The 25787-nt window shown below is 48.0% G+C and overlaps 1 protein-coding gene across 1 annotated transcript in view; it reads right to left on the bottom strand.

Moving 5' to 3' along the window:
- LOC118287410 (heparan sulfate glucosamine 3-O-sulfotransferase 3A1-like) overlaps positions 1-22337 on the bottom strand; it is a 30844-nt gene extending 8507 nt beyond the window's left edge. The window contains exon 1 of the mRNA XM_035612554.2: positions 21571-22337. Within this exon, the coding sequence (XP_035468447.2) occupies positions 21571-22208 (638 nt within the window). The 5' untranslated portion in view covers positions 22209-22337. The remainder of the gene's footprint in view (positions 1-21570) is intronic.
- Positions 22338-25787: the final 3450 nt, after the last annotated feature.

Here is a 25787-nt window from a genome sequence, read left to right as displayed (position 1 = left end):
AGCCATAATTTCCACAAAAAAAGAGAAATGTTTTTAAACCAAAGAAACTTTCTTCTCACATGGTTTTCATAGAACCTTGGCGCTTGATTTAGGGTCGGTTCCCATTGATTTACTCCCATTTTGAAAATCATTCGGTATGAGGAAGACGAGGGAATTAGCTAGAAATAGTGGGAGTCATGCTCTGTTTAGGATACAGAACCAAATTTGTCTTATTAATGAATCAAAAGGATATTTGCACTTTGAGTAAGAAAAAACAAAAAAAAACTATCCAGGGCGGGCTCCTGGAAATACAGAGTGAAATTGGAGCGGTACATGGGAACTGTAGGGGGTCGGAAGCAATTTTGAGGGACATACAATTACTAGATAAGAGTCATCTATTCTTGGAAAACAACGTGGGAGGACAAGGTCCACTGTTTTCCTCCGGGAAATGACAAGCTTTTGATAAAGAGTAAGTAGGAGAACCCTGCATGACACCGGGGACAAACAAGATAACAACGTCACTGTGGATGAAAAATAGGAGAGAAAGGAAAATATGTCAGCTCTTTATTCAAACGGAAAATGAATTGTCAGCTTGATGATCGGGGAATGTTTCACATTATGTAGACAAGGATGTGAAGTTGTTTTCAAAAAGGAGGAGGAGGAGGAGGAGAGCTGCAAATTAAGATTGAAGATGGGAAACAAAAGTTGTTTTTAAGTTTATGTCATTCATAAAAACAACTTTGTTAGAAACTTCCCAGGGATATATATATATTAAAAAAAGGAGGATAAAGCCTGACGTCCTCCCTTCGTCTGAGATGGAGAGGAAAAACAACAAAGGGAACGAATCAACAACACAAGAGCCGGCTGGAGAACGTCAACATGGTAAATTGTAGAAAACCTCACAAAAGTTCTTTTTCTGTTTTCATTTGTCTTAAAATTCAGTCCGGGCTACTAGACGGACAAAGCATTCAAACACACACACACACACTTCCAGCCTCAAACACCAGGGAAAAAAAAAAGTGTTGGCTTGTTGCCATGACAATCTATCAGAGTTGAAAGTCTGGCTACACTCGGAAAATGTCTATTTTTTTTTTATGCACTCAAATATTAGAGACCTCATAAATAATGTCTGGACAGAAGAAAAAAATAAAAACGATCAGACCTTTGTGATTTGCAACTGGGTGAACTTTATTATAAATGGAGAGCAAGAATAATATTGTGGTAAAAACTGTTTTTTTTTACATAAAATCATGTATGAATTAATCTCCCAGCTGGACGCCGGCCTCACCACTGAACGTCGCTGTGTGCGATTTTGGTAAAAAATTTATAGAGTTAGCTTTGCAGGATGTTCTTATAAATTTATCAGAAGTGTTTTTAACAGAACCCTTCTTTCTTTTTTTTTCTTTCCTTGGTGCCGAGTGCAAGTCCCCGGTTGATTGCATAAGGGGGGGAGAAGCTTTATCTTTATGGCAACTTGCTTGTGAATAATTCACCCTCTCGAACTGTGGTGGAAGAGCGACGGAGGGCAGTAAGAAGGATGCAGGAGGCACATCCAAGCCATCGGAATGCCTTTTAGACATCGAGGAGTTGGGAGTTCGCTCCCTTCCCGAGCCAGGCTGCATATCGGCACAGGGGTGAGAAGTGATGAAGTGCAGCGAGCAAAAAATAGAAGTAAGAAAAGAAACAGACGCAGTCAGAAATATCCCATTTGCAACCGCTTGTATGATTTGATCCCAAAGTTGGAAAACGTTGGCAAGAAAGTTGTCTGACAAGGTGATGAGCAGAGTTGAATGGTAAAACCCACCGAACTTATCATTGCCACTGTATCATATGTCTTCCTGTGTAGTTAGTCAAACTGTTTTGTTTCTCTGTGGACTGCTATGTGTATCTTTCCTTTAAAGATTGAAAGTCTATTTTATTTGTTGCTTAATTATTAAAGCCCCAGCGTGTAATCTTTGTAGTTTTCTGGCGGCATCTGGTGGTAAAGCTGCGAACCGCGACCAACTGAGCGACCGAAGGGGGACACTTCATGGTGGCGCACCGCCGATTCCGTTTCCGGTTTACCGCAGCGCGGAGAATTCAACGCGGACGCGACGTATTCGGGAACCGTTTTGTGCAGCAACCGTCTTCATCACGCCGTAGCAACATGGCGACTCGCACGGAGGTCGGGTCCACCGCATGTAACTATATTTAACTCATTCAGAGTTGACGGAAAAACATTTGGTTCTTTGTTGCAGGTGATTATACATATGTGAACACATAGTTATGGACAATATATTCAATTTCTGTGAATAAGTTCTTCTTAAATATTACACACTGCAGCTTGAAGACACTCCTTTTTCATATCCAAATGCCTTGTTCCGCATATTAGGCAATTCTCTGAGTATGTAAGAATAATTTTAACCACTTACAAGATGTCGTATTCAGCTTTTCAGATATTGTAGATATGGAGAGATTTTATTACTTAGCCTGGAGCGGATTATTTTCTCTCAGTGCTGCTCAGTTTAGGACTGAAACATCATTTTTCGTTGCTGCGGTGATCGTGGTGAAATATAAAAACACAACTCCCCTGGTGGTTTGGAACAACTTCATTTCCATCCATCCACAATTCAGCTTTTTGGTGCGTTTCATACCTGGATTTTCGCGTGCAAATTCCGATGACTTGTGACCACTGGGACGCACGAGTGTGGTGAGAGTATACGGCAAGAAAAATTAGCCCGAGACGCGGAACCCATTGTGATTATTGCCCAGAGAGTGTGAAAAAAGCGAGGTTACATTTTGAAATGATTGATTTATGTTCCATTAATACAAATGACCATACAGTCAGACCTAGCCACTAAATATAACCCAAATTGGAGCTCTGTATTGTATCTAATGTCATCACATGGGGTGTGTGTGTGTGTGTGTGTGTGTGTGTGTGTGTGTCTACGCGATTCTCAGACACGGCGCTCACATTACTTTTTCATATTTCTCTGACCCACTTGTTCGCAGTTACACGGAGTGTGAGACGGAGCGTGTGGAGACGACTCTTCAGCGGGATCGGCTTTGGCAACCGCTCGCTGCCACTTCCTCTTTCTGCCAAGTCAGTCCTCAAAGTCTCATCAGCTCCGGGGGGAGATAAGACACTTAAACTCGGGCTCAATACCGAAGCTCATTTTCAAGGTATTGTGTCTCTCGGACGTTCGCGTACGCGGCGAAGCTGCCTTCATTAGGCCATATTACGTGGTCCCTCTGTAGCTCGCCTCATCCTTTCTCCTCAGCTTCTTGTATTGAAATAATCTGAAGGGGGGGGGCCACAAAAAGATCACAGAGACCCACTTGCCTCGAACTGAAACCATTTTAAATTCGTCACTCGAGACTGATTTGAATAGCAAAAAAAATATTTGAAAAGCAAAAAATGAAAGCCCTGTGTCAAATGCACGAGAGCAGAATTAAATGTGAATTAGTTCGGAGCCAAATGGAAAGCTCTGAGCGGACTGCTCGGCAAATAATTACCCATGACAAAAGGCTGTGGGCTTTTGTCTTTGGGACCATTACCATGGTGACATCGAGCCGCCGAAAATATTCAATGTAAACATTTCCGTCTGCTGAACACGCCGCGCCGACTGTCACTAAAGAGATATATCGGTTACGAGCCTCATTTCTGCTGGCACACATCCCGCCGCCGCCGCCGCTGCTGTTTCTCTTGTTGAGAAAAGAAGCAACTGGCATGTTAGAGCTCAGAAGAAAAACATAAAAGCTCAGCTTGTGATTTATAAAAATGGCTAAAAGGCTCAAGACTGATAACGCAAAGCCCAGTTTCAGATTATTCCACGAAACACAGCTGTAAAATGATGGGCTGGCGAAAAAGGAAAAAAAAGAAAGACAATCCCTTCCCCCTTCTCTCTTTGTAGACACACTTGCACTCGTCTTCCTGAACAATCCTCCGCTCCAATGCAGCGTTATTGACTTCACCAACTGACGTTTGACGCCGACTCTTCCTGTCGTGTTAAAATCTCACCAGACGATGGTGCCTTCTCTTTATCAACGTTAAAACCAGCGTCCTTCTTTTTCGTCAATGCAGCGTGAACCCTTATCAAGTGTCCGACAATCCATCAGCCCCGTCCTGCTGTAAACACGCTGAGGCGGCGAGGACGACGACGGACCGCAGATTGTTTCAAAACTCTTGGCACGAGCCTCAGCTCATCTTTTAACCCTGAGCAGCTCTCACTTGCATCTGTTTTCCATCATACTGTCACAGAGTCGCGAGGGAGCTCCTGTAAAAGTGAGCGTCGTGGTGTCATGGTTACCGACTGCACGTCTTTGCACAGTTCACAAACTGCGGTTGAAGAACTCAGTCTTTTCCTAAAACTGCTAGTTTTTCTTTTCGAGAGTTACTCCAACCGGTGAAAATAGTGCATTTCCTGGGGACTATTTTCAAATATCTGGTGCACTAAGTGGGTGTTTAATGCAGGATGACGGTGTATCAGCGGTTTGATTCCCTGTGTTCATGGAGGAACACGTCACCCCCAGTGTAATGTGGCCCATAAATGTGTTCTTCAATAGATTTTGAACATCAGGCTTTGGCTATACACACACCATATCTGATAATAAGATCAATTCATTCTTTGGTTTAACCGTATTCATGGAATTTATTGACTAGGAGTCAAATATGGAATATTAGCAGCCTTAGCTTTTCACAAAAAGGTGAAAACGGGGGTGAATCTGTGAAAATATATCTGGGGATTAAACTGAGAAGAGAAAGGCTCAAGGAAAGAGCTGGGCGACTGTACTGCACTGTACTGTAGTGTGTGTGTTTGTTACTACATTATGAATTACAATGCGTTTGTCTCCTCACTTTAACCAAACAGAATCACATTTACACAAGATGAAACGCTCGAGGAGAGACGGTGTCAGGCGCGGCGTCAAAACCAGAATCTTTACTCACAAAGTCCGCTTTGATCCTGCACAATGTTTCCACCTCATACCCACAAGACGGGCGCGCGTATCAACGCACCGATAATAATTCAAGTCGCACAACTGCTTTCCAAATCACGGCGCACGCACACACACACACACGCACACACACGCACACAATTAAAATACGAAGTTGACAGGTTGAAAGCCGCGAGTCTGAGTCTGGTTGGCACACTTCTGAGAGCTGTGACTGTACACCGCCTGGGACTTTCTAAAATAGAACAACTTCTGAAAAGGAGTCATTGTTCTGTTCAAATCCGAGCATACGTAGGAGAAGCCAAAATTAGGCAGGTGGCGTCTTAGCCAGCGGAGCCGGCGCAGACGGCGGCTGGCAGTCCGTCGCGCTGTGAAACGCAGGACGCCGCGGACGCCGTCGAGCGCCCCGCGGCACAGAGCCGGTGTCGGTTTTCCGGGGGGCCGCCATCGCGCCGAATTGCATTACAGTTTAGTACTCTCCTGCAGTGTTCCGTGCCGGGGCCTACGGGCCGCGGAGGGCAGGAGTCGACCGACGCGCAACTTTTCCGTGTGAAATCCGATAGCTGCGACGTCACGAAGGCCAAACGTTTGACAGTCGACGCTAAACTGGGTTGAGGTGCACGCGGAGTCAAGAGTTCTAGGCTTACCTGGCCCGACGGGACGTTAACGAGACAGGGAAACAGTGCCGCACATGTGCAACGCATGTGCGGCGTGCGGGCTCACGTTTCTGTTTGGGCCGATTACGGAGGGAAAGGGGGGAAAGGCAGATAGACGCAGTGAGATACTGGGCGAGGGGCAGTGCGGAGAATGCCGGGGATAAGAGTCAAGCATCAGGCAGGCAGCAGTGTCGGGGAGTGTGGAAGTGATTACACTGTCTCCAAGCTCTCCCCCCACCCCATTTCATTTTCTCCCTCCTCCCTCCCGCTTCCCTCGCTCCATCCTTCCACTGCCGAGCTCAGAATACAAAGTGCCTGGCAGCGTCACATCGCTTCCCCTCGCCTCCGCGCCAAGCCACGGCGAGAGCGCGCCAGCGAGCTCACACCCTCTGCACCGTCCTGCCGCCACAGAAGAAGCGGAGGTTAGCAATGTGTGAATGCTCCCCCTCTTATCGCATCTTTTGACATGAACTCATTACAAACGGGCTCGCACAATCTCTCCGGCTTTTTAAAATGTTTTCCTGGATCGCCGCGCCGCAGAGCAACAGATGCCGGCAGGAGAAGATTACGTTCGCTGACTCACATCTAGGAGCTTTGAATATTTGATGGGGATTTTCTGCTTCACCTTAAACCTCCTGGAGAATAAATAATGAGTTTGGTAATAACAAGTTAGCAGAATGATTTATGCTCACCGGAGATGAGAATGTATGCATGTGGGGGAAGGCGGCCAGGGAGGAGCTGTGGGGTTAAAGACATGGTCGAATGCATGATTTCCATTCTGCGTCCCTTGCATCATCCATTAAATAAATAGCGCCGGGAAAATGGAACTCGGTGCAGCCCGTTTCTGTCGAGGCAGCAGGGCCGTGCATGACGAACAGGTGATGTTTTCGAGGTGTGTGAGGCACCAGTTGCACGAGCTCGCGGCGATGGCAAGCGGCGCCAGTGGGGTGGGGGCAGGATGAGAAACAGGTTGGAGCCGAAAGGAAGAAAAGGTGAACTGTGGAATGTGAAAACGAAGCAGGAGAAGCCAACGTGGGGGCCCAGGCGATTTTGCCTGGGGCTGGGTTGTGACCCAGAATCCAGGAGACCCCCCGGTGAGAAACCAGGAGGCCCCCCATTCCAAGTTGAGCTGGACCGGTGGCACAACAGGAAAACACCTCCACTTCCTCCAAAGAGCGCGGAGAGGTAACCCCATCCGGGGAAGCCGGACCGAGGGCTGCAAGATAATACGGAGGGGCGACGGAGAGCCGCGGCCTCTGACGAGCCGCTGACAACGTGCTAACGCTTCAGTCTGTCAGCTCTCGGCGAGCGAAGACGGATGGTTTTAGAAATAGAAAGTAATTACAGGGGCTAAAACCCTCATTGTTGGGGTGAGGGCCGTGGATATAGTGTAATGAAGGTTTCTTCTTTCTCCAGGCTAAAAAAGGGCATTTTTGGTTGAAACTGGAGAGTGAGAGGAGAAGCATAACACCAACGCGCGTGACAAGCCTTTTTAAAATCACATCTGATCTGGTTTGTATGTCAGATCCAAGGGGTCTCCATTTCTGTTCAGTTCCCCAATTTTTAGGACCAATGCAATTTAGTCCAACTCTACTTTTGCTAGTTTCAACGGCAGAAAGGAATGGTCGCTGTGCCGTAAGGGTAAGGGCGATCGTGCAAGGTCAGTAGACTGCTGGACGAAGCACGACGGATGCGGACCACCTCAACGTCTTTGAGCCAGGGTTCCTCTGAGAACGATGCCAACAGGTATAGTAGCTTCCCCAAGGACGGGTCCCCCACTGATGCCCCCCCCCCCCGCCGTCCTAAGGGCAAGACTTCAGACCAACCAGTAAGAATCACTGGTGCAGCAACAAGGTGGTGATCCCCAACTGGCTTCCCACCCAGCAACTCCTGCCCCCAATCATCTTTATTTTAATTCTATATCAAATCTGGCCACAGAGAAGCTTTGACCAGGCAGTATGTGGTATTTTAGATGTGAATCATAAATAGATTATTGCAACTGTTGACTTTCGTTTGCCAAAATCAAAGGTTCTGTGCAATGTTCAAATATAAAAAATCTTACTTTTTGGGTGCATGGGAATATTTCATACGTTTTGATATCAGAAAAATATCCTTTCTAATACCATGAGTAGGATTTCAACCGTATATCGCTCCACCCTAATCATGAATGACAGGGGGAAAAGAGAGAAGAAGCCCTCACAGTATATATTATAGTAACAGTCCTAAGCCTGCTGCCATGGGATCCAGATGAACGTATATGCTTCAGTTTAACACTTTACCTCCAGCGCTCAAACGGTTAAGCCCTGGAGCTGAGCCAGGAGACTGACTAAAAACGGCTCTTACACTTGAACGGCTATAGATTAACAGTTATCTCCGTGAGGGATGTTGCACTTCACTCCTTTACGAGGCCCGTCTGTGCTGTATTTATCTACGCCATTATAGAGGCGAGGCCTACGTAGCCCTTCTCCCCCGTATCATTCCAATAACGAATGTTCTAATTCTCGCCGAGGCCCCGAGTGATTACTGAGCCAGCGCCATCACCCGATCTCGTGTGAGCCGGACGAATGCATGTACGTACACAGGCACAGTGCCGTGGATATATGGCACACGAGGTGCTCAAGGAGGGGGGGGGGGGGCATGCGTTATCAATCAGAGGGATATTTTTCAATATTTCACACTGATTTAATCGTCCTAAAAACACATTAACATTGAGGGACTATTCCGTGGAGAGATAATGGCTGGATATTTGTGCTGTTATTGAGTCAAACTCTGCCAGGCTTGAATGACGGATGTGCCCCGCATACAGAGGGGGGGGGGGGGGGGGGCGTGGCGTGAATGAATGCGGTCCGGGCAAATCACACTTATATAAAATAAATTAAATGAATAAATACAGAGTGCAAAGACAATGTTGAGGAGGGGCCGGGCGTGCGCGATCCTTCAGGAGAACACACGGACGCGGAAAGGAGGCAAACCAAAACGAAGCGCGAATTAGTTCCATTCATATTCATGACAGTCAAATGGAGGCTATTATGAGCCACTTTCAATCACATTTGCATTTACATTACGGGCCTGTAATGTAAATGCAATGGGAACTCCGCAGGATGAATGGCGGTGGAGCAAAAGTGTGGAAAACAACTGCTGCAGTGTGGGTTCAGTACAGCCCTTCATGGGAGTGAACTGTATATGTATGCGTGTATAAAATACATGTTCTATCCACGAACGTATGTCGTCAAGAATGTGTCTGCGTGTGCGTGTTTGTACGTTCACCTCGTACGAGCTCCTCCAAAGGGCCGTTTTTTTGTAGTAATGTGCATCCGAGAGTTCATCAGAGAGAGAGAACCGAGCAGTGGCACTCGATTGCCAGAAGTAAAAGCTTTGTGGGTAAAGGGTGGTGTGTGTGTGTGTGTGGGGGGGGGGGGGAATCCCTCGTGCTGAATTTACGCCTTTGCCAGAATCGAGTCTGTTTAAAAGCCAGTTGGACACGAGAAAGAGAAATGAAACATAAGAGCAAAAACAGGGCGCTGAAAGAGAATATTCACTGCCGCTGCCACTGCCGCTGCTGGGCTGAGTGGAAAATAATATGATGTAATAAATGGTATGTCAGGAACAGACCTGGCCAGGGCAACCGCTGAGCATGTGTGTGTGTGTGTGTGTGTGTGTGTGTTCGGGCCTCTCCATTAGAGCCCAGATAACATTTGGTGGGACGAAACAAAAGCGCAGGATCCTCAGCGAGGAGCGCCCCAGCGGAGGTGACGGTGGCGCCGCGAACCCCTTCGACAATATGGGCCTAATTACGCGCAGTCGTCTCAGGAGGGGCCATGAATCAATGCTTGTTGTGAATCCTGAACTGCAAAATCAATACAGTTGCATCTCAGTGGGCCGTGATGAGAATCTAGTTGGCGGTAAGGATTCTAAATCAGCCCCACAGTGGAAGCCCAGTAAGGTGTGAAACACATGTTGAATTAAAACACGGTGATTAAAACAACATGGGCGTTCTGACACTTTGGATGCGCATGAGGCGGTTTTTGTAATCAAAGTGGAGCAGCACGACAGCGCTTCATTGTGATTAATAAGAGTGATAATTCATTTTTCTCCGTCGCTACTGTCTATTGTGATCGAGAGCGCTTATTAATGACCGGCGAGCCAGTGTCCATGTGAGGACAAAGCGCGACTCCGAATTCGTTCGGAGCAACGTGCAAACCGACGGAGGGGCGCTGAACTCCCATTTGTGTTCATCAAACTTCTGTAAATTGTTTGTGTAATGAAATTATGGCTGTCGTGGAGGCGAGGGGGGGGGCATCAATTAGGCAGATAAGCAAATGAAAATAAATCAGTCTTTTCATCAAAACGCTCGGGCCTTTGCCGCCCGTGTGTCCGGTAAACAGGAAAAACAGGAAGTCATCCTTTTCGGCGATTTGCGGAGTCTATAAATCGCAGTGACAAGCAATCGCCGGATCAGCCGCTCCGGTTCGTGGGAAACAGCCGGGGGGGGGGGACTGGGTGGGAGGGGGGACATTACATCCTCCCTCAGAGCTGAAGATGGAGTCGGGATAATAAATTCTTGAGGCTCACTCAGATGAAAATAAATGTGAGCTTCATATTTCACCCCCAGCGTTGGGTGTGGTTCCAACCAGTACATTTGAATGAATTTTGGATTATGCATGTCGTCAAAGCATTGGAGGCAACGGCTGTGAGCGTCGTTAGCTGCTTCCAGACATGCACCGACGTCCCGACATCTTACGGAACTTTTTTTCCGGGGGGACTGTATGCGAGAACGCAAATGTTCGCAAAAGGTCGTTTCAGAACTTTCCCATTCGCGAGACCCCCTGGATTACAAAATGACAGAAATTAAAAAATGACAGTAAGATGGCGAGCGAGTGGGCTCCGCCCCTTGTCTGAATGTTCCTGCGGTTGTGACCGCGTCTGACTCTGACAATCTCCCGTTCCGTTCTTCGTATGCGAACGGCAAATTCTCTGACATATATATCTGACGTGGTTCGCACATGCACACCGCGTCCATGTCGGTCCCTCTCCTCTGTAAATACAGTTGTCATTCACTATCTCTGGCTTTACTCTCTCACCGCCGCTGACTTTCCATTACAGAGCAGAGCCCTCATTCAGAAGCGGTGCGTTCTCCCTCTGTGCTTTACTCGCCGTCAACGTCGCCATCTGGCTTGAGCGTGAATTTGAACATTATTGGATCTTGCTGACACCAAGAAAATTGTTTTAACAAATACCAAGAATGAGATTGTAGGTGGTCGGCGGCCGACAACGATCCCGCACTTTAATACCTTCCAAAAGCCTCTCAACGTGAAAGATGGCCAAGACAAAGTGATGTGTTAATGTTGCCTCCACACCCACAGACCCAGATAATGTTACGTTAACTTAACTTTTCATACGCAGCCCGCTCGCCTGCGATTTTTCACGGTTTGTCCTGGCTGGCTTTTCTGTCTAGTTATGTCTCCTTGTTTGATTTCCAGTGGGATTGAAGAAGCATTTTAATCCATAAAAATCTGCTTCGTTTCTCCTCTCCGAGAACTGGCAGCGTTCGCTCGCGTCACTGCAAGAACCGTTACTGAGATGCAAGTCGATGAAACAGGCATATCTGTGGGCAGCTGAGGATAATGGGAACAGTTCCATGATCCAAATGCATGCAGGTTGTTCAGTAACTGTGACTGCATTAAAATGATAATTCACATGTCCATTGGTCCGTCTTTCACATAATCTTTTAGGTTTTGTCTGTGGATGTAAATGTTAGTTTGTTTTTAATAAGTACATTTTTTTAATACCGTTATAACAAACCCTTTATTTTGAACCTTCGTTTGAATCTCTGTACATGTCTATGCACATTCTACATGTGCAGCAACTGAAAACACCACACGAATTTACTTGAAACAGTGGTCAAATATGCACACCAGGGGTAAGGGACTGAGTTAGTGCCGCATGGGAGAGCCACAGTGAGGCGAGGCAGCGTTGTTAATGGATGTGATCACAGCTTCCTGGTGAATAATGCAGCCCTGCTAATTGGCTGGATTAATAATTGAAGTGGGAAGGGGGGGTGTGTGTTCGAGGAGGTGGCGGAGGGAAACTACGCACACAACCGGAGAAGACTTCCAAAAGTAATACAGTATCTTGTACATCTGTCCACGCTGGTGATTGGCTGTAAATTAACCAGCTTCCTCCTCCTCCTCCTGCCGCCGCCGCCGCCGCTGCTGCTGATGTGACCGCAGAGGAGGATGTGACCGTGCGAATCAAAGATGTCAGAATTAACAATCGGCCTGACAACATAATGACATAATGAGCCGCAGCCCCGCCACATGTTTAACCGTCGAAAATGACCCGGGATCACGTCAGGGCTCCACAATGTTGATACACCCTGCACCCTCCAGGACTGGCCGCGGCCGACCCAGAACAAGCCAGCTGCACAAATAAAAAGAGCACTGAAATAATGCAGAAATGAAACATAAGGTATTGATATAACAGGGTCAGTTTTTTTTACAAATGCTTGGCACGGGATCTGGAGCGTTGTGATCCGGGTGCAAACTGAAAGGGAACTAATGCTTTTCAGAGGCGGACGGGACACAAGCTCGAGAGAGAGAGAGAGACAAAAGAACGGGAACGAGAAGAGTTTGGAGGGTAAGGGTAAGAAAAATAAATTTGACTGTAAACTTGATTCATCCGCTGTTCTCGGAGGTGTCCAATTTCCAGAGAATGCATAAAATCAGCTCATAAAGAAGTCTCGTCTTCCTGTCTCTCCACAGGTCAACACCTTCAAACCACCGCCAGCGGCTCTTCCAGGAAACAATGGGATCAATATCCCCGGGGGGGGGGGTTTCAAAGGATTTCTGACAATCCACGTTTGTTACAGAGTTCAATGGTCGCCAGACACAAAAGAACAGAAAGAAACACAATGACCCGGTCTGATCATTGACGCCAATGAAGAATACACCTGTGCAGAAAAGGGGATATTGTGAAGCTGGGGATTTGCAAACATTTCCCTTTGTGGCATGATTGACTGATTGATTTGATTTATGATGATGACTACATGCATTGCATTAAAAAGCCATCCAGAAGCCATTTCCAGTCAGGAAGTTTTCAGATTCACAGTTTCCAAGATGCGTGCATGCTTTCTTTCCCCTCCCGAGTATGTCTACAGCTACAGGCCGCAGGAGGTTAGCTTAGCTTAGCCTAGCTTGGCATGAAGACGGGGGACACAGGGAAATGGTGACTGCGGCTGTGGTAACACATTTCCGCCTACACCAGCACCATCCCTACCCGACACGTTCAGAGACGAGCCAGCGGAAGCTGCTGCAACTCAGGGGTTTTGGCCCGGCGGTTAGCACGTCGGGCTCCCGTACCAAAAATCGCTTACTGCCCCTTTAACGTCTCTGCTGAGAAGAAACAGGATTTTTTTCGCCCTGCCACCGTTCACCCCTCACACGTCTCCGCTCCCGCTCATTAACATGCGAAGACTCGTCTCCGTGGGAGGAGGTACAACGCCGAGGATGTTCCCTTCGGCGCTCCTATTAGCCAGACATGTTGCTTTTGACAGCAATTTCCCCGCTGTCCGACGTACAGTCGGACCTAGTTACGGTAGCAATTACTGCCGTGCAGGTTGAGATTAATTGAATTACCGGGTGGCTTCCCTGCTCTCCTCTGTGTGGGGCGTATCAATCACGGCCTCTGCGCTGCACACACCCTTCATCACCCTCTTCCGTCTTTGTGTAGAAAGAGACGCAGACTGTGCTGTTGCACTCCATCGATCAATAAACGAGTCCGGGGTGGCAAACTCATTTTCTAACACATTCTTCTCTTTAATCAAGCAGCCTGACATTTTAGGGTGGAGGGGGGGGGGGAGTTAGTAGAAGCGCGACGCCATTTTTTATTTTTTTTCCATGAAATGGTGGTGGAAATTAAAAAATAGAGCAGCTGCGGCTGTAATGACTCTTGTTTGACTCGATGAAAGAGAAAATGGCTGTGAATGAGTTCAGGGAATATCTGTGATACATTCCAATCGATGCCCTGTAACAGGAAACCCTGCCACGCAAAACAGTAAAAGGGCTCCTTTGTGCAATCGCAACCTTTTCTCGTTTGAAACACAATAGACTTTGTGCAGCGCGTTTGTTTGAGCAGCTGGATGTCTACTTGAGGCACCAGGTAGCTTTTTCCTTTCCTTTTTTTTTTTAACCGACACATGCGGAGGATCCGCGGCGCTTCTGTTTGAATAAAACAGCCCTCGGCGCAGATTAAATGCCACTCCGTCATCCCTCCCTCCGTTCACCACCGCCCCTTTATTAGCTGTTTTTAAAAATTGTGCAGGATTTTCTGGTCGCGGCCGCGCCAAACCCTCATCTAAGGCATGTTTTATTTCACTCGTCGCCACCGCACGACTCTTTTTTGTCCATCACTTAGCAGGAATACATACAGAACACAGAGGGGAAAGCTCCAAAATAACATCTGAAGGGAAGCAGAGTGTCGTCGGCCTTGCCAAAAAAATGTCAATCCCTCATTTTCGATAGAGCCACACACACACGCTAGTGCATGAAGCTTAGCTACAGTTCAATTCTGTGTGTTGCACGGAGACAGAGGTTGGGCAGTCAAATGGCGGTTTTGCCTGAGGTGCCGTCTGGCGGAGTCCCCTGCCCATGTCTGCAGGGCGGACTCTGCCAAGGCGACTGGCGCTGGCCGTGCCCCGCTGGAGCAACAGAAAAGGCCCAGGACGCCCGGTGCCATCCTATCACCACACAGGCAGCTGCAGATAGCGCACATGGCAAGTGTGTCGGAGTCCCTCCGTGCCTTTAAGCGCACACGGGCGGAAAAGGGAAAAGCAATTCCATGTTTGGTCAGTAAACACCCCCCAAAAAAAGACCCTTGAAAGCCGAGTGAATGGAAGCGGAGGGCTGGAAAGACGAGCCTCCGACTTCCAACAGGAGTAGACACTTGAACGTTTTTTAATTTTACAGGGAAACTTGAAATATAGGAAGGAGCTGTGTGCCAGATGAAGAAAAAAAAAAGAAGAAATGTGGTAAAGAAAACACTACAGTTGGAACGGAAAGACGGAGGACCCAGGAGGAGAGGGCTTCCTTCTTTTTATTGGTTCCCAGGCTTTTCCACAGCTCTGCTTCTCGCTCTCTTTTCTGTCTGTCTCCGTCTTTTTGTCTCTGGTGGAAAATACGGAGGACTCCCCGTCCTGTGATAAAGCTGTTGCCTGCGAGGTGGGGAAAGAGAGATCCATCACGCCGAGGCGTTGGGCTGTACCCCGCCAGTCCGCTCCACTGAGGGCTGCAGCGCGTACGCGCTCCGTCCATGCATCGTTCACCGAGCCCGTCTGTGCCCAAATAACATGGGTTTGGCTGCATAATTCTGAAATCCTTAAGCACTCTGGCAAATCCTCTGAAAGTCTCGATACGCATGAATTCTGGCAGTGGTTTCGCGGTTTGGTTTGGTTCGCTCCTACGGAGGAGAGCTGAAACAGTTCGGTGCGAGAAGCCCCCTCGCCCTCTCCAGTGCCAAATGATAGGGTTACAGTCTCTCTTTGTTTGCAGAGGGATAACACTTAACTCCCATCAACCTCGGGCTGCCAGGGAGGAAAAGAATGAAACATAAGAGGGACAGAAATCTAGTGCAGGAAGAAAATTGCAAACATGATTCTTCCCTTTCTTCTCCTTTTCGTTTCAGTCATACTGCCCGGAGGCACAACTCACCTGGCGGGTTTCCATGAAGTCCAAGGAAAATAAATCATGGACGCTGCTTGGAAAAGTTGTAAACTAGTAAAGCTTTTCAGGAATACCGCCTGAAAAACCTCAGTGACTTGAGAAAAAAACAGGGTCAAACCTCTCAACCTCAGAAACGATAACGTCACGATTGATTGAATCCGGCGCGTATCTCTACATGGACAATACAAAAAGTGACCGGGAGTGCTCCGTTTGAAATATGAATCCCAGAATAAATGCTTCATAATGTCAGGGGGCTAATGCCTCATAAAAAAAAGGGGCCCGACAGCTGCTAAGTCGAACGGGGCCGCGAGATACGACGGGGGTCAAACAGGTTGCTGACGGCCGCGCACACAGGAACCCAAAAGTGAACAAACAACCCGAAACCGAGAAACAACGTCACCCGATCCGAATGTAACGGCACCATCTGTTGGCACTGTGAACTCTGAGGGTGGCACATTCTGCGGGCAGGCCTCCAGGCGACCCCGCTGACCGTGATCAATCACACTGCCGTTTCTTTCACGTGTTCATCAAAGCCCCCGCGGAGTTCCCGAGTTCCCGATTCCCCCGGCACCTGAAATACTTTAGGCGCGACCGCCGCCGAGCTCCCTTCACCTAGCGAGAGGAACGACAAGCGGCTCTTCTTCGTCTTCCTTCTTTCTAAGGGTGCGTCAGGTGAGTACATCAGGTGTGAGCATCTGGTGGAGATCCAGGTGGTGCCTGCGGAGCACCCTGCACCTGCTGCCTGCCTGTCCTCACCCAACCATCAGGGGGGCGAATTCCCAGGATGCCGGAGGGCAGCTGCTGACAGGCACTACTTTGGATAGTCCCCCCCCCCCACCCCCAACCCTTTTGCTTCTATCTGCCTCCCCCCTGCACGGGGGCCTCCAGGGGTCAGCTGCTGAGGGCACGCAAAGATGTCGGAGGGGGTGGCGGGGTCAAGGAGTTGGCGAGGGGGCCGCGGCCGTTAAGTGAGTCGCATGCCTTCGGCAGGAGGTGGCCTTCCCCCGGTTTTTACAATTATACCCTCACGATAATCACTTTCACGGTCCGTGAGGCCGCTCGGCGCTCATGCTCGGGAGGTCTCCGGCGAGCACGTTGCGCGACCCCCGACCGCGGCCCCCGACCGCGACCCCTTCCACCTCTGACAAGTTCCTCCCAGCTCCACCTGCCTTCCGCCAACCTGCCCCCATGTGTTAACAGGTGTAGTCGTGCTGCTGGGAAACGTGGATATATCGTATTCTGTAAAAACTCTGCAAAAAAATCTATCATCAGCTTAGCTAGCAAGACTTAATTTCAATCTTGAAGGGAGACCTGTTTTTTTATATCCCAATATTAAAAATAAAACCCTCTCCCTCCCAAAATAAGTCCCACTCCAACGTCCTGTTTGGTGCCGATATTCATGTTGAATTGAGTTGAAAACCGTCCCCGGTCCAGAACCATTCCTCTCTAAGTGTATTTCATTGCTGCGTGGTATTTTCCGACGTCGTGGTGAAACGGGATAAATCAAACCCGGGGATGAATCAGGGGGAAATGAGTTAGATCTGTTTTTAAAATCTCGACTGTGCGGCGGAGAGAGATTCTAAAACAAATGTCTCCTTTCAAAGTCTTCGCGAAGAGACCGTGGAGATGCTTCTTCTTTTTTTTTTTTTCTTTTTTTGGAACACGCAGACGAATAACACCGCGGAAAAGAACACATTCCTGGGTGTTCCTTGTGCGTCTGGCGAACGCCGGTTGCATAAATCCAGATAGGCGAGTGAGATAAGTTAGAGTCGGTGAATAGAGTTGGCAAACTATTTTTTTTAACGCTCCGAGGAACATGTCAGGCCTGTACTCTGGGCCAGATCACACGGGAGGTGCTTGGGAGTTTGTGTGCTGACATAAATATGGAATTAAGACTGCACACACACACACACACACACACACACACACACACACACACACACACACACACACACACACACACACACACACACACACACACACACACACACACACACACACACACACACACACACACACACACACACACACACACAGAGAGTTAAATTTGGCGTCATGTTTCAGCTGGTTTGTGGTGTTTGTCATGAACACGCACGCACACGTTCAAACTTGTTTCGAATGTCGCACAGTTTTTGGGGGCTTTTAATATCTCGGTCCTTTTTCTTCCTCTTCACTATTAACAATCTGGCCTCTCCCATTTCTACAGTTGTGTCATGCTTTCCACTGCTCGTTTTCACAAACGCTGGGAATCCAACAGCTCCACACATTCAACGGCGCATGACAAATGTGACTTGGTATTTTCTTTTATGCTACGCAGTTGCGTCAACCGAATAGTCTCATCTAGGAAAATGCGAATCACAAATTCATTCATTTTCTAAATAACATTATTCCACACATTTACACCTGGGTCCTGGATTGTAAATTGAAAAAAAACAAGCTTCTAACTTTTAATTTGTTCTGTTTATATATATCCACATGTGAAGGCTGCTCCCCGCTGGCTCTCACTGTACGATTAAGAGCCTTTATTTTATTACCATTACAGAACCCCCTTTCAAACCAGGCCAGCTTCGTGACGAGGGGAAACCCCTAATTTAATGTGACTCCTCGGCTTTTCTAACTGGACGCGCTCGTTTTTCATTTGCTTTCTTCGTGGATTACAGATATTGAGGGGGGAAAACGTGAAGTGAACTCTGATCAACTTTACACAAACGATGTTTGCCGATACACACGCGGCTGTTTACTTCCTGGATATTTGATTTGTTTCTTCAAAGTTCCTGCCGGTTTGAGGCCTCGTCTGAGTGTTTGTGCATAGAAGACAAAGACAGAAATGTGTGTGTGTGTGTGTGTGTGTGTGTTCCTGGGTCGGGGTGCCGATGTGTGTGTTTGTTTGTATCTAGATAAATATGCGCGTGGCGGAGGAGGCGGCACATTGTACTCGTCTTTAGCGGGTCACGCATGTTTTTTCTTCTCCCTTTTTTTTTTCCGGGCAGGGTCATCAACCCATTAAGGGATCTGGTGAAGCCTGATCCAACCGGTCTGCAGACATCAAACGGGAACTGCGGGCGGCCGAGTCTAGACGAGTGAACAAACTGGGCGCTCGGTAACACAAGTAGGCCCCGAAAGAAAACAATAATCGCGGCCACTCCCGCGCCACGGCCCTCTGCCCCGGTTTAACAGCGCTCGCGCTCGACCGGTTCCTCGTTCACTCGCAGCGTCCCAAAACAGGTCGCGTGCGATTATACGGCTACGCCGCTGAGAAAAGTGTAGTGAAACGTAACACTGGCTGAGGCGAGCGATTGGACCGCGTGTTGGTTTTCCCCCCGTTAAACAAAAAGGGCCCGATTTCACACAACAGGGACTCGGGGAGTCGAGCACGGAGAGAAGGCAAGAGACATTTGATATGAATGGATAAAACTATTTTTTCCCCGTTTAAATAAATATTTACTCCCAAACTTTTATTCCTTCCTTCTATCAGGTGATTAAATTCAGACGGTAGTCCTATTTATTATTATTCTATCGTACTGTATCGTATTTATTTAACTTATTAGCTCACTAGTTGTCCTACGTTGACCTCTGTTTGTCTGTTTTTTACTGATTTGTGCTTGACGTGACATTTTGGATGTTGTCTATGTTCTGCTCGACGGGGTGCAAATAAAATGTCCCGTCTTGGGATCAATAAAGTCGTACGAATCGAAAATCTGAATTTGCAAAAGTGATTTTGCTTTTCGAGCTGAAGTCAGCATCTGGGATTACCCCCCAAAAAACCTAAATTTAAATGTACTGAGTAAAAAAAATATGAGGTGTTCACTTATATCTAAATAAGAGAAATAAAAGAAATTGTGTTTTTTGGAAACACAAAATTGAAGTTCGACTTTTTTAAAGCTCTGAAATCCACGTCCGCATGAATCACAGGTTCTCTGGCGTCAGAGCTTCGGGCGTGCGACTTGACTGTTAATGCGGTTGGTGGGAAATTCCCACCAACAGGGAAAGGCCGGAGAAGATGTACGGAGACGTCGCCGCGTCACATTAAGATGAGCTGAGAGGTGTCCAAAAGTGTGTTCCACACATTCCCATAGGCATCCGAGAGGACGGGCGATTCACGCCGGGGGGGGGACGCGTATCAGCCTCCACAATAAACAAAAGAGTCTCCAGAGACGGAAGCGTCTTGAGTATTCATCGCTGCTGACGAGGGGGGAAATGCACAATTCAAGCAAATTGGGCCCAGTGATTAGTCACAGGAAATCTGGCCAACAGATTGTTGCTGTTTTTAAAGCTTCATCTTAGTTCAAGTACAGTTCCATTCGAGCAGTCAACTGGTGCGGAGCTGCGTCTTGGTGTTTGTGGGGGGGGGGGGGGTTCGTGTCTCGACCCTCAGCACGTTGGCTTTTAAAGTGTCTCGCCTGAGACGCGTTTCAAACGTCCATGCAGCCTTGGAGCTGTCAGGACCGCTGAACTGCCGCCTGCCCGACGCTTGCGACGAAGCAGTTGTGCAACCGGGCCCCTGGTCTCCTGCTGCCGACGAGTTCCCCCTGAAGTGAACAGTCTCACTGTACGTGTTACGACCGTTCGAGCCAACGGCTCGCAAATGGACGCGACTCAATCAACAAACCGAAAGGGGGGGGGGGATGAACTCCCGCCGGTGCCGCTTCTCTCTTCCTCCCCTCCCCTCGACTCAAAGCTCCCTCTGTTTGGAGTGGACAGTGTTTACGGCGATAAACCCCCCCCCCCCCCGCCCCCCCCCGGCGCTACAAGGTCTGTGTCCTCGGAGGCACGGTCCAAAACATTCCAGAAGAGTCTTGGCAACTCCTCGGGATAGATGGGACCCTCATGGATATATGTATAAAAAAAAACAAGCCCACAATGGATGAATAGGTAAACAGAAGGGTGTGAAAGAGTGATGGCGAAAAGAGAATGTTCCCTCTCAGAGAGGCACAAAGAGGGAGGAGGTGTGTGAGGGGGGAGATGGGCGAGAGCCAGAGGGTTTCGGGGGGGGGGGGTCAGAGCGAGAGTAAAATTTTCTCGTCTAGTGGGTGCTGTGTGCAGCGTTGACTCAATCAGAAGGTGAATCGTATTCTCCTGAGACACTTCAGGTAACCGCTCATCACGGCACTAATCCTTCTTCATAACAGAGCCGCAGTGTCAGCGACCCCCGAGGGGGGGGGCACATTATCCCCCTCCCACCACCGGCCCTGTGGACGTGTGAACGCGCACACACACACTCACACGCCCGCGGTGACAGATGAAATCAATCACAAGTTTTTTGGAACTTGGGCAGAGAGAGAGAGAGAGAAAATAAAGGATGGAGCAAACACTCCTCCTCCGGTTTGTCGAAGTTCCTCTGGAACTTTCAAATGATTCCGTGGGAGTAAAATTTCGGACTGAGGTAATAAAAAAAAACAACAATCAAAAGAAAGTTTGATGCACTAAATTACAGTTTCAGCACAATTTACCTTTGACGCCACTAAACATTTGTTGAAAATCGTCACTGTTGTAATTCATTTGTTGTCAAATATTGATATTTTCACCTTGCTAATTAAAAGTTGTTGAACTTTCTGGATAGTCCACACAACTCAACATTAAGTTTGACTGTTTAGTGAAGATTAGACACTAAATTATGATTCATTGTACATTATAATATATTATAATATATTTAATATAAATAATAATAAATATAATAATTATATATAATTATCAATTTGTAACAGCCAATGTGATCCGGCCCTTCTGAAGAAGTTATGAATTAAGTGAAAATTCATGTTACGTGAGCAAGTAACTTGTGATCACAGACAAAGTGCTAAACCTGAAATAAAGTTGATTCAAATAAAATGTAAAAAAAAAAAAAAGAAAGTAAAGGAAAAAACTGCACAGAAGTTTGTGTGAAGTTTCACAAGCAGGGAAATCTGATTTACAACTTGTCCAGAACATGTTGTATGATTCCACCACTCGACCAGAGTCGACCCTGAAATGTAGCAGCCTCCTGATAAGATCTGAAGAAAAGCAGGACGGATAAATATCATAAAGCTCATAAATCAACAGATCGGGAGACGTTACACAGACAAGACCTCTGGGTTATGAACAGGGAACCAGTCTCTATCAAGTGATGTGGGGGTCAAAATTAAAAAAAATTGGATGAACACAATTTATCATCTTGGCAATTTAATGACTCCCGGCACAGATACGCCTGCGTCATTTTAATTGCAGGCCAATATTCAACGAGATACAGCCTCAAATTCCATAACAGGACTTTGGCCTCGTGTTCATCAGTCGTGTGTGTCGGGACGGTTCACCTGTACCACTCCAGCCCGTTGTCGTAGTTGCGGTCGAAGAAGTGCGGCTCCGCGCCCACGGCCCTGATGTCCGGGTGCACGCGCAGGAACTCCAGCAGCGCGCGCGTGCCTCCCTTCTTCACGCCGACGATGAGCGCCTGCGGCAGCTTCTTGCTGCCCTCCCCGAGCGGACTGAGTTTACCTGCGAACCTCGGCGACACTTTCCTGGAGGCGACCGATAGATCCGGCGGCGGCGGCGGCAGGAGCGACTCCTCCTCGGGCGGCTCCTCCGGCAGGCGCGCCGGCGGCGAGGAGGAGGAGGAGGAGGAGGAGCGCGCGGCGGCGGCGGCGGCGGCGGCGGCCCCGTAGCCCGTGGCCAGCTCCTCCGAGCCGGCGGTCCATTCGTACACCAGCCTCTTAGTCCGCAGCGACCTCAGGTCCTCGAAGAGCCCGGCGGAGGAGGAGGAGGAGGAGGAGGCTTTGCCCGGTGAGTGCGCAGAGGAGGAGGAGGAGGAGGTGATGGAGGTGGTGGTGCTGCAGCGGTCGGCGAGGCAGTGCAGGAGGACGAGGGAGGTGAGGAGGGAGCACAGCATGACCGCCGCTCTCCTGAAGGTGCCTCGGGACGGGGCGTCCAGGGGACTGACGCGGCTAAAAGCCATACCGGTCCCGGGGTGGTCGCTGCAGGAGCCGCGGCCATGCTCGGCGCACACAGCTCAGCCTTCTCTCCATGGACACACCGGTGGAAGGAGACTTCATCCACAGGGCGCTGCTGTGAGGAGGGGGGGGGGGGGGGGGGGGGGGGGGGAACACCTCTGCCTCCAGTCCGCCACCAAGGGAAATGAAAAGACAAAATAGATACCTGATGCGCACAGGTGAGATTTAAAGAGCAAAGTGCCCAAAAATAAAAGCGCACAGGTGCCTTTTTACGCGCTCTGTGCGCGCAGGATGCCGCGACCACTCCGGTCCTGATGTGCCATCCCATCCGCACGTGTACGGAGTTGTAAACTTGTCTCGCGTGTCAGGTGGCGCGACAGACGCCCCTCTCCTCCAATGGGATGCAGAGAGAGGAACACATGGGAGCCAATGGGGTTTCCCCAGGTAGGCGGGAGACGGAGACGGAGCAGCTCAGCCAAATTAGAGGAGGAGGTGGAGGGGGAGGGGGATCGTGTACAAAACAAAAGTTGTGTATTAAAGAATGGAAAAAAATAAACAAACCTGCAACAAAACATGGAGATATTCACATGTTGATTAATGTGGACAAATCAGCTTTAAGCACAAGCAAAAACATGAAACACAAAAAGCACAAAACTCTGCAGGCCACATATAAAGCTAGTGTCATGCTCGCAGGGGTAATTTTAGAGATGTTTGTTTTGGTGCGCCATCCACCGCCACAACTTTCCACTGTGGCGGCAAGTTTTTCAGATGCCAGAATTATTCCATCAGATCTCTTTTTAAAATAACGAGCACGGCCATTTTGGTTTTTTTTGCCGCCGAGGAGCTAGCGGCCCACCCTACGGGGCGGCTGCCTCCGAGTCAGGGCCACCAAGGAAGGCGGCCCTCGGCCATGTGAACTCATTTTTTATGACATATAGAAGGACAAAAAAAAAGGGTGGGTGAGGGGGGGGGGGGGGGGGAGTGAAACGATGATAACGGGGGTGAACATTATTTCTTTACAAGTGAACAAGAACAGAACCAAATGTTTCACATCTGCTCCGGCCTGTCGGCCCATTAGCATGAGAATGTGCAGGCAGTGTTTCAATGCTGCACAGCTCACCGCTCGAGAAAGGGGACGGAGACCTCAACACTGGGGCTGTATGGCCGCTGCCAGATGTCCCCCCCCCCCCACCCCGTGTTGTGGAGACAATACGAGGGGTGGGGGTGGAGGGTGGGGGGGTGTCCTGCATTTAACAAGTCGCAACCCCGTGTCCTTTCTCTGTCCCGCCGACGCCGGAGAGACGGCAGCATGCGATGACACCCGGCGTTCCCTCACAGAGGTCAAATGGCTTCACACGCCTTCTGAACAAAAGTCAGCTTCTCTCTTTCTTTTCGGGACAAGTTGAAATGCTGAAAATTATGAATTAACATAATTATGACAAGAGGCGATGTAGGAGCACGTTAAATACTGGTTCCGAACCTGTTGGTCTGAACCGATATAAAAGACGTCACAGGAGAAATCTGAGGGGTTCGGTTGTTGATTCACGCTAAAATACTTTTCTCCTCAATAAAAAGTGCTGTTCCTTCTCATGTCCAGGTTTTCATTGAAATAGTGGAAATATTTTTACGGTGAAGTGGCAGAAGTATTTGGATCCGTTACTTTAGTAAAAGTTGAAATATCAAAGTTGAAAAATCAGCCCTGAGTTTGAAATCTCACCAAGGAAAAGTATCACAATTTCCATTTCTGATTGAGCAAACTGGTGTTATATATGAATATATGTAAATATTACATACATATATATTATTGAATCATTGATGTAATAACATGAAAGCAATCGTGGATTTACGAAGATACTTCACTTCAGTAAAAAAAGCAAAACTGCAATGTAAACTCCGGTTCAAGTCAAAGTGTGAGTTATACTGTTAATATATGTATTAAATTATCAAATTATTGTCATTGATGCATAAGCAGCATTTTAAAGTTGTAGATGTTTAAAGTGGAGCTAATTCTAACTTCTGTATATACAGTTGGACACTTGAATGTTTCATCTTTGTATCATATTTTTTTTATAAAATGATCAGCTGCCTTGAATTGCAAATGTTTATCTGGTCAATTCAATCTGGCGAATATAGTTTTACCTCAGAAATATCGTGTGGAAGTGGAACATAAAGAGCAAAATGCTCGAGTGACACATAAGTTATTGTCAGACGTAAACTCGTTCTCGTGTAAAAGTATTAAATGACTCTCCTCTTCTCACTTTCGCCCCTCAACTCCTCTCAGAATCATTAAAATGAAGCAACGTGAGGAAGAAAAATCACTTTGGCTCAACTACACACAACTCGTATAGATATATCACATTTATATATCGGGGCCGGACGGGACGGGGGGGGGGGGGGGGGGGGGGTCAGACATTGCTTCATTTTCAGGGGGGGGGCGCAGCGTCAGCCAGAAGAAAAGTTGGGAACCGCTGATGAAGCCCATTGATTAGTTTAATAGCACCGTCGTGTTCCGTGGCGTCTGAGTGGTGGTGACTCTAAATCTGGGGCGTGCCTTGTGCAATGTACCCATTTTCCGTCGGGTTTTAATGTTTGTGCAGCGACACATACTTCCTTTAGTATTTAGTGTGTAATTACACACCCAGACATCGGTGCTTTTAAGGAAGAAAAGAAGAAAAAAAACGTGCGAGCAGTCTAGAGGGCATGTAAAAACGTAATTCCGCTTTCATCTTCGCCGTTTATCCAAATTGCGGCGCTACGGTTACACTGACGCAGCCTTTTCGGAATCTTGGAACGCGGGTGTTGAGGGTTTTTTTTCAAAAGCTTAAAGGGGGAGAACAAACACCAACTGTTTATTATCGTTTGAATGCAATGTTGCGTTTGCTTTGCAAATTGAATAAAAACATTTTTTCAAATCATCAGGGCGATGCCATGGGAAAGCAGACATGTGGCCAGGGTGAGGCCCAATAAGGAGCCGGGTTTGTTTTTCGTAGAAGACGTACGAGCCATACCTCGACTCTCTCTCTCTCTCTCTCTGTCTGTCTGTCCAATGCACCGTCAACAGTGTGAATATAGTCGTGCAGGAAGCGTTTCCATCGGCGAGCTGGCCAAGTATTTAGACTGCGCGTCTCGGCCGTGCACATAATCTCCAGACGGGTTTATGAGCTGGGGCTTGGGAGCTGTCAGTCTCGGAGGAGACGTCTTTACTGCCAATGTTACGGCCTTTACGTTTTTCTCAACCTGAAGTCTACGGTGATAAAAATTCTACCTTTTCTTAATTTTTTTAGAAATTATTTTCAGGACAGCGGCATTTAAATTTAACAAGTTGCTCAGAACGTAACAGTGATTAAAATGCTGAGAAGTCAAAAAAAAAAAAAAAGAAAAAAAAAAAAGCACCATGGGGCAAAAACATGGCGAGGAACAGATGCAGCTTGTAAAAAAAGAAAAGAAAAAAAAAGATTTACACATGGAAATTGTACGCTTGTATTTTATGACATGTTCCATGCTCCAACTGTGATCAGCGTCGCAAAATTTCCACACGAGCCGAGCTCCCCGGCTCCCGGCCGCGCGTCTCCTCGCGACCGGCT

Source organism: Scophthalmus maximus, chromosome 16 (genome assembly GCF_022379125.1).
Source record: "Scophthalmus maximus strain ysfricsl-2021 chromosome 16, ASM2237912v1, whole genome shotgun sequence".
Taxonomy (NCBI): Eukaryota; Metazoa; Chordata; class Actinopteri; order Pleuronectiformes; family Scophthalmidae; genus Scophthalmus; species Scophthalmus maximus.
Note: the sequence above shows the minus strand (reverse complement) of the source record. Positions and strands in the feature narration are given on the sequence as shown.